Source organism: Heterodontus francisci, chromosome 37, assembly GCF_036365525.1.
Source record: "Heterodontus francisci isolate sHetFra1 chromosome 37, sHetFra1.hap1, whole genome shotgun sequence".
Lineage (NCBI taxonomy): Eukaryota > Metazoa > Chordata > Chondrichthyes > Heterodontiformes > Heterodontidae > Heterodontus > Heterodontus francisci.
This window is the reverse complement of record NC_090407.1, coordinates 37,584,112-37,597,852: the sequence shown is the minus strand read 5'-3', so window position 1 is coordinate 37,597,852 and position 13,741 is coordinate 37,584,112. Positions and strand designations below refer to the sequence as shown.

Below are 13,741 nucleotides of genomic sequence, written 5' to 3'. Positions count from 1 at the left end.
AGTACTAAATACCATTTCATAAAATATGCATTGTCCATAAAAAGTCACGGTTAAATTCAGAAATGCTCTGTTACAATTTGAGCTCTCTCCCAACACACTATTCATGCTTAGAGCAAAAGACAGAGGCAGATTCAGACTTTGAGCAACCAAATGTATTCCAAGCCTATAACAAAATATGAATTAAAAAGGTTAGCATGCCATAGGATAGAAAATAACCTTTTAACAAGATAATTTCCAGTGAAGATTGAGAGTTTCCCACCACATTTTTGTTAACCTCAATAGACTTCATACTGTCATTCCATATTGATTACTTGGCATTCACACACAAGAACATCAGATATAGGAGCAGAAGTTGGCCATACAACCCCTCAAGTCTGCTCCGCCATTCAATAAGATTATGCCTGAACTTCTATATTAACTCCAACTTCCTGCCCTATCCCCACACCCGTTGATTCCCTTAGTGCCCAAAAGTCTATCAGTCTATCTCTTGAATGCACTGTTTGACTGAACATCAACAGCCGTCTGGGTTAGAAAATTCCAAAGATTCACATCTCTCTCAGTGAAAAAATTTCTCCTCACCTCAGTCCTAAATGCCTGACCCCATGTCTTGAGATTATGACTCCTAGTTCTAAACTCTCCAGCCAGGGGTAACAGCCTCTGATTATCAACCCTCTCAAGCCCTCTAAGGATTTTATACTTTTCAGTGAGATCACCTCTCATTCTTCTAAACTCTCGAGAATATAGGCCCCTTCGACAAAAGCATAACTTCCTCACTTCTGAATTCTAAGCCCTGGGAGTTAAAGGCTAACATTCCAGTAACCCTTTTGGTTACTTTTTGTACATGTGCACTAGCTTTAATTAACTTGTGTACATGAACACCAAAATCCATTTGCTCCTCCACAGCTTCTAGTCTCTTGCCATTAAGAAAATATTATAATTTGTCTTGGATCTAAGATAGATAATCTCAAATATCCCCATATTGAACTCCATTTGCCACAGCTTTTCTCACTTCACCTCTGTCCCTTTGACGCTGTCTGATTCCATCTATACATCTTACTGTTCCTCCTAAGATAAGTGTCATTTGCAAACTTGAACATGCAACTCTCTATTCATTCATTCAAGCCATTGATATATATGGTGAAAAGCTGAGGCCACTTGTCACATCCTGCTATTAAATAGAATAAATATATCTGACTTCAAGCAGGCTTAGATTTGATATCATACCCAGAAGTAAAAGACTGTTCCCACCTACATTCTATGTTCTATACGGCTTTTAGATAGGTATATGGATAAAGGAGAATGATGGGGTATAGATTAAATTGTCCTTGACAGAGGACAAAGGATCGGCACAACATCGTGGGCCGAAGGGCCTGTTCTGTGCTGTATTTTCTATGTTCTATGTTCTACATTGCAGAGTCTTTTTGTTGGCTATTAAAACATTTCAGTTGGAAATAGCTCGAGCTGTCCCTGCACCCAAAACTCCTAATCCTTCATCATTAAGCAGATATTCCAATTTGTTTCTCTCGAATCCAAAGTGGAAGTGGTAACCTCACACTTCTACAGTAAAGAAATTTTTACATGTTAGGTCTCAGCCGTGGCTCGATGGTAGCAGTCTCACCTCTGAATCGTGAGGCTGAGGGTTCAAACCCCAATCCAGACACTTGAACACTGAATCCAGGTTGACAGCCCAGTGCAGTACTAAGGGTGTGCTGCACTGTCACAGGTGCCATCTTTGGATGGGACATTAAACTGAGGTCCCATATGCCCTCTCAGGTCAATGGAGAAAAATCCCATGACATTTTTTGCGAAAAGTTCTCAGTGTCCTAGCCAACATTTATCCTTCAACCAACATCACTAAAGCAGATTATCTGCTCATTATTTCATTGTTGTTTGTGGGACCTGACTGTGTGCAAATTGGCTGCTGCATTGCCTACATTGCAGCAGTGACTGAACAGTACCTCAAGACAAGGCTGCTGGAATTCCTCCTCCATTATGATGCCCATGGGGAAAGTCATCCCATGTCTGGTCGATGTAGGTGTGGGTTTAGGTCGGGGGATGTCAGGAGCCCAAAAATATCTTTCTGGGAAGAGTTAAAAGTACTATGATAATTCGAAGCGCAAGTGACAGTGATGAAAAATGTGAAGTTTCTCAGAAGCCTATTATCATGAAATGAGTTTGGTGCATTCTTCATCTCGCCAACTCCTCACTTTCACATGTTTGAGCTGTTAGACCAGTTTTTGGGGATGTAATTTCACACAGAGTGCATGACCTCGGGAACCTCCAAGTGCTCGAACTGTGCAGCTATATGCAAATGAGCCCTGAGACTTTGATGGGCATCGGCTTACACTGTTAAAAAGATCAAGGAAACTTGCATTTTAAAACAATATGCAGCATAAATATAAAAAGAATGAAAGACTTGTATTTTTTTTTTTTTACAGACCCTTTTACAACCTCAGGACATCATAAAGTGCTTTACACCCAATGAAATACTTTCGAAGAGTAGTCAGTGTGATTATCAACAGATAATTAGCTTTTTAGTGATGGCGATGGAGGGAAAATATCGGCCAGGACACTAGGGAGAACTCCCCTGCTCTTCTTTGAAATAACTCAGTGGGATCTTCTCCATCCACTTGAGAGGGTAGGTGGGATCTTGATTCAACATCCCATCTGAAAGACGGCATCTCCAACAGTGCAGCACTCCCTCAGTACTGCACTGGAGTGTCAGCCTAGATTTTGTGCTGAAGTCTCTGGAGTGGAATTTGAATACACAACCTTCTAATTCAGAGGCGAGAATATTACCGACTGAGCCACAGCAGATACCTGTACCCAAATGCAAGTTTCTTCTATCTTTTTAGGACACTAATAGACAAGTGTATGAAGAAATTCAGGGGTACTGCAATGGTTCATCTGCTTTGTTTGGGTTGAGCTGGTTGAGGATGCTCCAGAGAGCTCAGTTATACAAACTGTTCCAGTTTAAACAAGAGCTTCAGCCAAATCTCTGTTCAAGGCAAAATAAGTTTTCAAGTTGGAATTAAAAAGTTGAAACATTGTGCATTTCCAGGGGGCGTTTGACGAGGATTCCTGCAACTTTTTCCATTCCATAAATCCGTATGGTAACAGACAAAATAGAATTATCTTCAGCACCTGGAATCTGGATCATAGGTAGGTGGAGATATCCAAACATCTCTGCTGTTTCAGCCATTTTTTTATCGTAATTTGAGAAACTAAAATGACAAAACTCACCAGCCTATCCTCAGTAAGTTTCCTGCCTGAAAGTGGCAGGAAGTGGACACTGGCCAGTTGGTGGGAGCGTAAATTCAGGTCGCAGGAGCCTGCGCCGCGGAATGAAGGAACAGTCCTGGGCTCTCGATCAAGGCACAATAAAAAGACTTACTTTTTTATGCCTCCTCTTGTCCCAGCTCCACTCCTTGCCGGGTTGGCCTGGCTGAAAAGCCACAACAGTTATCGTGCCCAGGCCTCTGGTTAAAATAGCAAGTTGATCCTGATGACATCATCAGAGCTCGATCTGCATATTTAAAGAAGGACCCTGCTGCTTTCTGGCAGGCGTCCCTCTCGCCTGCTCAGAATAGGAGGTTAAAGTCATAGCTTGTGGAATTTGCAGGGGTCGTCGGTAGGCGAGTTTCGGAGCTGACTTTAACTGCCTGTTAAAATTACCCCTAAAGTTTCCAGACTTGATTTGATTTCAGAAAGTACAATTTGATTGCAGCTGCCGCATGATCATTACAATCAGTTAACACTACAATTGGATTCTACTTTATTCTGAGCCCTGCGTCTTACTATACATGTTGGTTGGACAGGAAATTATGCCGATGCACCTATCAATTTTCCTTCTTACTTTTCTCAACCTAGCAATATCCTGTCAATGTTTGGAAATTAACCCCCTGTTCAGCATAAGCTTTAGTAGCCCTCAAGGCTAATATATGACTTTGTAACCTTTATGGTTGACTTATTAATCCTTTTTACGAACTGTGACGTTCCACTTGTATAAGTGTGTACAAAGCATGGAAGATTGGGGACCTTGCATTTTATTTTAACATCCCTAGTTCAACATTTTCTCCACAGGATTGAGAAGAAACGGACCATAATTCCAGAAATAGTCAAATCTGTCATAAAGCAGGAAACTGATGACAGTAAGGCTGGAGATTTCTACAGCCTCTTGTTTACTCTGGACAATCTGAAGCTGGTTCACATTGTCTGTCACAAGAAAATACAGCACAATCTTTCATGTGACTCATCCCAGATCTACACAAGAAAGAAACGCAAGATTCATAATTTGCACCCTTTATAGTTGCCTGACTGCTTTCTGAGACAGAGGCTTTTTGCTGTGCTGAAATCGGTACAATACTTAATCACTTGTCGCTGCATAATTGTCATTGTTTGTACCAAAGGAAAATCAGATTGGTCCACTCGGTAGTTGCTCTGTGTTTGTACTGTGAACTCAAAATCAGGCCAAATGCTGCACGACCAGTATGTGTAAAATAAAATGTTAGACTTTGATTTCTAGACACGATCATACATGATGTCTTCTAAATACTTTTATTGTTTAGTGTTCAGAATTGATCACAAAATAATGTGGAAATATAATTATAATACATTTTTTGATATTGGTAGTTGAAAATGAGTTGTATTCACAGGTACGTAGCGTAATGGTTATGTTACTGGACTAGTAACCCAAAAGTTTGGACGAATAAACCAGAGGATACAAGCTACAATGGCACTTTGAAAATTTGAACGTGACTATCAAATTGTCATTAAATCCCAACTAGTTCACTAATGTCCTTTTAAGGAAGGAAACCTGCTGTCCTTACCTGGTCTGGCCTGTGTGTGACTCCGGTCTCACACCAATGTGGTTGACTCTTAATTGTTCTCTAGTGGTCTTGGGGTGGGCAATAAGTACCAGCCTTGTCAGCAACACCCAAGTCCCAACAATGAATTTATAAAACATATTGTCCAGAATTACGAATGCACTCAGTCGTGTTGGGGTGCGGTATCCATGACTACTTCACCCAAATGGCCAGCTGGCCTGTGAGCCTAGAGGGTGAGCCAACTTGTTCATTCACAGAGACACTTTTCCCAATGTCTACGCATGTGACTTTTTGGTAAAGTACCCTGTACATTGCCTGAAGGATGCCTTTTAAGATTCTCACTGGGGGAGTTAGGGGGAATGGAAATTCCCTGTAAACTTCCTGAAATGTGCAATCAAAAAGAAGTTCAGCTTCACAGTGGTCACTCGATGGGGAGCCAGTAAGTGAACTGAATGCTGGGATGGGGCTAAAAAGCAAAGTTAATCAAGCCACAAAAGCTTGTGCAGATGTACACAATATATTGCTTACTATTGTTAGAAAGCCATTAGGAGACGGTCAAACCCAGGCAATTAGTAACAGTTAAAGACACCACACCTCCTCACATTTGTATGGGACCCCTTGGAAAAATAAAAGTTGAATTGGTATGGTATGTTGTAAAACAGAAATGCAGTTTATTGTGCTCAGGATATTCAGGCTTCACCAATGCAAAGACATCCGAGAAGCCTCCATGTTAATTAGAAGTGAATGACAGAAAAAGGCATGGACCTTTCTGATATATCACCGAGATTAGCCAATTGAACATAAGAAGCTTCTTATAAGACAGGGAGCTTTTTCAACTTTCCAACCAGTCATTAGTAGAAGTCTGTAGTAGAAGCATAGTCAATGGTAATAGAAGCAGAATCTTTCTATGCTTGGCAGACAGAAGGAGACAATCTTTATCTTCTATATTGAAAGCAGAAAATGCTGGAAACACATAGCACGTCTGGCAGCATCTGTGGAGAGAGAAACAGGTTTAAAGTTTCAGGTTAATGACCTTTCATCAGAACTGGGAAAAGTTAGAAATGTAATAGATTTTAAGTAGGTCAAATGGGGGAGGGGGAAATGGAACATAAGGAAGGTCTGTGACGGGACAGAAAACAGGAGATATTAAATGCCAAAAGCGTTGGTGGAGCAGAGCCAAATGGAGTAGTAATGGAACCAGTAAAGGAACAAAAGATGTGTCCGGAGGAGGTGTGAATGGCAGAACAGCTGCCATCCAAAAACAAAAACAAGATGAAGACCAAAACGTACAAAGAAAAGGAAACAAAATGGGGGCAAAGATTTCAATCTTGAGTCCAGAAGGCTGTGAAGTGCCTAATTGACAGACGAGTTGCTGTTCCTCAAGCTTGTGTTGAGCTTCATTAGAACTCAGCTGAGGACACAAGAAATAGGAGCAGAAGTTGACCATATGGCCCATCGAGCCTGCTCCGCCATTCAATATGATCATGGCTGATTTTGGGCTTCAATTCCACTTTCCTGCCCGCTCCCCATATCCCTTCATTCCCTGCGAGACCAAAAGTCTATCAATCCCAGCCTTAAATGTATTCAGTGATGGAGCATCCACAACCCTCTGGGGTAGAGAATTCCAAAGATTCACAACTCTTTGAGTGAAGAGATTTCTCCGCTTCGCCGTCCTGAATAATTGACCCCTTGTCCTGAGACTGTGTCCCCATGTTCTAGATTCCCTGACCAGTGGGAACAATCTCTCAGCCTCTACCCTATCAAGCCCTTTCAGAATCTTCTATGTCTCAATTAGATCACCTCTCATTCTTCTAAGCGCCAGAGAATATAGGCCCAATTTACTCAGCCACTCATCACAGGACAACCCCTTCATCCCAGGGACCAATTTAGTAAATCTTCATTGCACGGCCTCCGATGCAACTATATCTTTTCTTAAATATGGAGACCAAAACGGCACACAGTATTCCAGGTGCGGTCTCACCAAAGCCCTGTACTATTTTAGGAAGACTCCTTTATTCCTGCACTCCAATCCCCTTGCAATAAAGACCAAATTGCCATTTGCCTTCCGAATAGCCTGCTGCACCTGCATGTTTATGCGTTCCTTGTACGAGTACCCCCAAGTCTTCCTAAACATCAACACTTACCAGTTTCACACTTTTAAAAAAAGATTCTGCTTTTCTATTTTTACGACCAAAATGAACAACTTCACACTTCCCTACATTATACTCCATTTGACATCTTGTTGCCCACTCACTTAACCTGTCTATATCTGTTTGCAGCCTCTCTACGTCCTCTCCGCAGTTGACCTTTCCACCAAGCTTTGTATTATCAGCAAACTTAGATGCATTACTCTCTATCTCTTCATCCAAGTCATTAATATAGATTGTAAATAGCTGAGGCCCAAGCACTGATCCTTGCAGCACCCCACCATTCATTGCCTGCCAACTTGAAAATGCCCCATTTATGCCCACTCTCTGCTTCCTGTCTGTTAACTAATCCTCTATCCACGCTAATATATTACCCCCAACACCATGAGCCCTTATCTTGCCAATTAATCTTTTATGTGGCACCTTATCGAATGCCTTTTGAAAATCCAGGTATACTACATCTACTGGTTCCCCTTTATCTACCCTACTAGTTATATCCCAAAAAGCTCTAATAAATTTATCAAACAGGATCTCCCTTTAGTAAAACATGCTGACTTGTTCTAATCATACTATGCTTTTCCAAGTGCAATGTTAAGACTTCTTTAATAATAGTTTCCAGCATCTTCCCAATGACTGATGTTAAGCTAACTGGCCTGTAGTTCCCTGTTTCCACTCTACCTTTTTTTTTGTTCAGTCATGGGATGTGGGCGTTGCTGGCTAGGCCAGCATTTATTGCCCATCCCTAATTGCCCTCGAGAAGGTGGTGGTGAGCTGCCTTCTTGAACCGCTGCAGTCCATATGGGGTAGGTACACCCACAGTGCTGTTAGGAAGGGAGTTTCAGGATTTTGACCCAGTGACAGTGAAGGAACGGCGATATAGTTCCAAGTCAGGATGGTGTATGACTTGGAGGGGAACTTGCAGGTGGTGGTATTCCCATGCATTTGCTGCCCTTGTCCTAGTTGGTAGAGGTTGCGGGTTTGGAGGTGCTATCTAAGGAGCCTTGGTGCGTTGCTGCAGTGCATCTTGTAGATGGTATGCGCTGCTAACATTGTGCGTCGGTGGTGGAGGGAGTGAATGTTTGTAGATGGGGTGCCAATCAAGCGGGTTGCTTTGTCCTGGATGGTGTTGAGCTTCTTGAGTGTTGTTGGAGCTGCACCCATCCAGGCAAGTGGAGAGTATTCCATCACACCCCTGACTTGTGCCTTGTAGATGGTGGACAGACTTTGGGGAGTCAGGAGTTGAGTTACTCGCCGTAAGATTCCTAGCCTCTGACCTGCTCTTGTAGCCACGGTATTTATATGGCGACTCCAGTTCAGTTTCTGGTCAATGGTAGCCCCTAGGATGTTGATAGGAGGATTCAGCGATGGTAATGCCATTGAATGCTAAGGGGAGATGGTTAGATTCTGTCTTGTTGGAGATGGTCATTGCCTGGCACTTGTCTGGTGCGAATGTTACTTGTCACTTATCAGCCCAAGCCTGGATATTGTCCAGGTCTTGATGCATTTCTACACGGACTGCTTCAGTATCTGAGGAGTAGCGAATGGTGCTGAACATTGTGCAATCATCAGCGAACGTCCCGACTTCTGACCTAATGATTGAAGGAAGGTCATTGATGAAGGAGCTGAAGATGGTTGGGCCTAGGATACTACCCTGAGGAACTCCTGCAGTGATGTCCTGGAGCTCAGATGATTGACCTCCAACAACCATCTTCCTTTGCTTTAGGTATGACTCCAACTTGCGGAGAGTTTTTCCCCTGATTCCCATTGACATCAGTTTTGCTCGGGCTTCTTGATGCCATACACTCTGTGAAATGCCGCCTTGATGTCGAGGGCAGTCACTCTCACCTCACCTCTGGAGTTCAGCTCTTTTATCCACGTTTGAACCAAGGCTGTAATGAGGTCAGGAGCTGGGTGGAACCCAAACTGAGCATCACTGAGCAGTGATTGCTAAGCAAGTGCTGCTTGATGGCACTGTTATGACACCTTCCATCACTTTACTGATGATTGAGAGTAGACTGATGGGGCTGTAATTGGCCGGATTGGACTTGTCCTGCTTTTTGTGTACAGGACATACCTGGGCAATTTTCCACATTGCCGGGTAGATGCCAGTGTTGTAGCTGTACTAGAAGAGCTTGGCTAGGGGCGCGGCAAGTTCTGGAGCACAGGTCTTCAGTACTATTGCCAGAATATTGTCAGGGCCCATAGCCTTTGCAGTATCCAGTGCCTTCAGTCGTTTCTTGATATCACGCGGAGTGAATCGAATTGGCTGAAGTCTGGCAGCTGTGACTTTCTTGAAAAACGGTATAACATTTGGCAACTTCCAATCTGACGGGACCATTCCTGAATCTAAGGAATTCTGGAAAATTATAGCCAGCGCATCCACTACCTCTGCAGCTATCTCTTTTAGAAACCTAGAATGTAGGCCATCTGGTCCAGGGACTTGTCAGATTTTAGTCCCTCAAGTTTCTCCAATACTTTTTCCTCGACTGATATCAATATCCTTAATTTCCTCACTTTTTAGCCCCTAGGTTACTGCCTATTTCTGGTACGGAACTTCTAACTTCTACTATGAAGACAGACGCAAAATGCCTCTGCCATTTCCTCATTCCCCATGATGATTTCTCCTGTCTCAGCCTCTAAGGGACAAACATCTACTTTAGCTACTCTCTCCCTTTTTATGTACTTATAAAAGCTCTTATAATCTGTTTTTATATTGCTGGCTAGTTTACTCTCATTCTATTTTTTCCCTTTTTATCAACTTTTTGGTGACCCTTTTGCTGGTTTCTAAAACACTTCCAATCTTCAGACTTGCTACTATTTTTTGCAACATTGTAAGCCTTTTCTTTTAGTCTTATACTCTCCTTAACTTCCTCAGTGAGCCAAGGATGCATTTTTCTGGACGAATTTTTGTTTTTGAATGGAATGTACTTTTGTTGAACCCTTTGAATTGTTTCTTTAAATGTTTCCCACTGTTAATTTACGGCCATACCTTCCAGTCGATTTACCCAATTAACCTTAGCCAGTTCTCCCTTCATACCTTCGTAATTGGCTTTGTTTAAGTTTAAGGTTCTTGTTTGTGATTGAAATGTGTCACTTTCGAACTTAACATGAAATTCAATGTATTGTGATCACTATTTCACAGTGGATCTTTTACTATGACATTGCTTATTAACAATACGAGATTTAAGACAGCTTTATCCCTAGTTGGTTCTGCAACATCTTGCTCCAAGAAACTGTCACAAAAGCATTCTACAAATTCATCTTCTGGACCACTGTTGCAAATTTGATTGTCCCAGTCTATATACAGACTAAATTCCTCCACAATTAATACATTACCTTTTTTACATGCTGCAATAATTTCCCGTTTAATGTTCTGTTCAATAATATAACTACTGTTAGGGGGCCTGTAACCTGTTCCCACCAGTGTTTTCTGACTCCTGCTATTTCTGATTTCCACCCAAACTGATTCTACATCATGATCTTCTGAGGCCAGATCCCTTCTTATTAATGTCGTTATGTCATCCTTTACTATCAGGGATACTCCTCCTCCTTTGCCATTCTGTCTGTCTAAGGAGTGTGGCTGCCTCCTGGAACAAAGTGTCCAGGTAACTGCCCCCACCTCCCCACCACCCCCATCCCGATGCTCCGCAATGTCTCCAACTCAGTCTCCAGCTCAGCAATTCTCAGCTGAAGTTGTGCAAGCTGCAGCCATTTACTGCAGACATGGTTGTCCGGGATTGCAGTGCATTCCACAGATTCCCACATGTTGCAGTTGCAGCACACCACCAGACCTGCCATCTCTGTACAATATTTTTTGAGTCAATTAGTTAATAATTCAAGCTGGATTAATGGAAAGTTGCACTCACCTAGCTTGGAGTCAGAGGAAGAAGACTCACCAACTGCTGGAGGCTGAAAAAGATAAGTAAAAGAGTCCCTCCCTCCCCCTCTGAACCAAATTGCCATGTGCACCAAATTTCCAAATTCACTCTGGCTGATGTCTCACGAAGGCGACTGTCTCTTCACGGCGTCCCCTCACTGCGTTCGGCTAAGAAACTGGTTTGCTTTATACAGAGAAGTCAGCATGAGAACAAGGTGGAGAATTAAAATGGAAGGCCACCAGAAGCTCGGGGGTCAAGCTTGCAAGACTGAGTGGAGGTGTTCCACAAAGTGGTCACCCCAATGTAGAGCAAACAGCGTTGCTAGCAGCGAATACAGTAGACTAAATTGAAAGGTACACGCAAATCATTGTCTCATCTGGAAGTAGTGTTTGGGGCTCCCGAGAGGAGGTAAAGGAGCAGGTGTTGCATCTCTTGCGCTTGCATGGAAAGGTGCAGTGGGAATGGGAAGGGGTGTTGGGTGTGCTCGAGGAGTGGACAAGGGTGTCACGGAGGGAACGGTCCCTTTGGAATGCTGAAAGGGGAGGGAGGTGAAAATCCATTTGGTGGTAGGATCATTTTATCTTCTTCTGCAGTTAATCTTTACCTAGCAGATGTAGAGTTTTGTACAAGGTATTTCAATACACTGAGGAAGAAGTTAGATTGTACCACTATACCGGACAGTTACAGAGTCAAGTGTGTCACCTAACTGTGTCACCAAAATGCACAGGTGTCTGTGACTGAGGCTAGCTCAGATCCCATCATTTGTGCTTTTATAAAATTCTTTCGTGGGATGTGGGCGTCGCTGGCAAAGCCAGCATTTGTTGCCCATCCCTAATTGCCCTTGAACTGAGTGGCTTGCTAGGCCATTTCTGAGGACAGTTAAGAGTCAACCACATTGCTGCTGGTCCAGAGTCACATGTAGGCCAGACCAGGTAAGGACGGCAGATTTCCTTCCCTAAAGGACATTAGTGAACCAGATGGATTTTTATGACCCAGTGATAGTTTTGTGGCACCGTTGCTGAGACTAGTTTTCAATTCCAGGTTTTTTATTAATTAATTGAATTTAAAATTCTACCAGCTGCAGTGGTGGGATTTGAACCCACATCCTCAGGGCATTAGCCTGGGCCTCTGGATTACTAGTCCGGTGACATTACCACTACGCCACCATCTCCCCAAAGGTGGGTTTAGTTGGAAACAAGAATCCAAGTGGAACAGATAACCAGCCACCAAAGGGGCTCATTGATTCGACATTCCAGAGACTAATGCCTGCATTCCAGTGAAAGAAGAGGATCGACTCAGCAACGTTCCTCGTGAAGACATGGTTGTTAAATGTCTGGAATCACACATACATTAAGCTAGCCAGTAAACTGGTTCTCCAAAGCTGTTAATGTGTCAGTTATCTATGGACTTATTCTTTGAGTAATGTCACGAGCTTGCAACAGTCTCAGATACTGAACTATAATCAATGATTCCTTTAGTGCTGATTTATTGTGACACCACTGACATGCCTTTACAACCTCTGTTCCTCGTTTTGTCAAGTAACTCAATCTATTAATGGTTTGCTATTCAAATTGCTGGGGAATCCTAAACACATCTGCTCATACCTGTTCATTACTTGTAATCTCATTGTAACTTTACGTTGTGAGTCAGTAAATAATTGTTAGACTGTTGTCTGACTTTTTGATTTGTCAAAAAAGGATATTGGCAATTTATCAACCTCACTAGCTTGTGGATATCCTAATCAAACTCAAATTTGATCTGACAGTTTGGTGAGCTGACTTGGGTATCATTCATACTTGGACCTAAAACCACGTGGTAAAATGAGGGGCTTTAAGGATTCATCTGGTTGCTCTGACATTAACTTGCTGGGATTCCTAAAACTCGGTGTTCTTACAGAACGTCCAGCAGGAATCACTGGATCGTGATCAGGAGCAGGGACCATAATTGTTTGATCCTTTCCAAACGTTGTCATGTTGAAGCCAGTTATCACTGTCCTGGTGCTGTTTGACTGAGATCAACTCATTCAGTATAGAAGATTGAACTGAGAAAAGTCTGTATGACTCTACTGTAGTACGCAGTGCATTTACTGAGCCATAGCAATCCTATAATAATGTTTTGTGTGTTATGTTATCTGTACATGTACAAATATTTGTAATTCTGTTAAGAAAGTGCTACTTTTAATGTGGAAAATAATGTTGCAAACTTATCCAAATCACCAGTTGTTTGGAGAGTTGTTTTTGAAATTGTTTGTGTTCTCGGTGTTTCTGGTTTTCTCATCAAGATACATAATCTCATATTTGACTGTAAAACCCGATGTCTGATGTGTATCATGATTGATTATGAATAACATCCTAGGTTTAAAGCTGTATCCTTTGAATCATGTAACATCTAACGTAGTCCTCCAACTACCTCTACATTATTAAAGAAAGGTTCACACATCATTCTCAACAAGCACTGAGGTTCTGCAATTTTATAACAGGTATGGAAGCCTTGGAACTATGAAAGGCAATTCACCAAATTGTGAAAAAATTGAATCTGTAAACCAATCAGTTGCTTTTATTTACATTTTTGCTACAGAATTTATCTGCCTAAATTGTTAGATTGCTGCTGTCGTACTGAAAATATTGGATTGGAATAAATGAGTGTTTTTAAAGCCTGTGTTTTTGTAGTTCATTTAATTAGCATATTTAATCCATCTTCTTCTTCTTTGGCTTCCTTATCTCAGGAGACAATGGGTAAGCGCCTGGAGGTGGTCAGTGGTTTGTGAAGCAGCACCTGGAGTGGCTATAAAGGCCAATACTAGAGTGACAGACTCTTCCACAGGTGCTGAAGAAAAAATTGGTTGTCAGGGCTGTTACACAGTTGGCTCTCTCCTTGCACTTCTGTCTTT

At 42.3% G+C, this 13,741-nt stretch overlaps 1 protein-coding gene across 5 annotated transcripts in view; it reads left to right on the top strand.

Annotated features, from left to right (window-relative positions):
• The window catches only part of dffb (DNA fragmentation factor, beta polypeptide (caspase-activated DNase)), a 34,490-nt gene extending 21,000 nt beyond the window's left edge, over positions 1-13,490 (top strand). For 3 of the 5 annotated variants that reach the window (XM_068017524.1, XM_068017526.1, XM_068017525.1), the window contains exons 6-7: positions 3,062-3,162; positions 4,084-13,490. In XM_068017524.1, the coding sequence (XP_067873625.1) occupies positions 3,062-3,162; positions 4,084-4,309 (327 nt within the window). In that variant the 3' untranslated portion in view covers positions 4,310-13,490. Of the gene's footprint in view, positions 1-2,438; positions 2,639-3,061; positions 3,163-4,083 lie in introns of those variants that run through there. The other 2 variants (XR_010969657.1, XM_068017527.1) reach the window with 2 other exon arrangements.
• Positions 13,491-13,741: the final 251 nt, after the last annotated feature.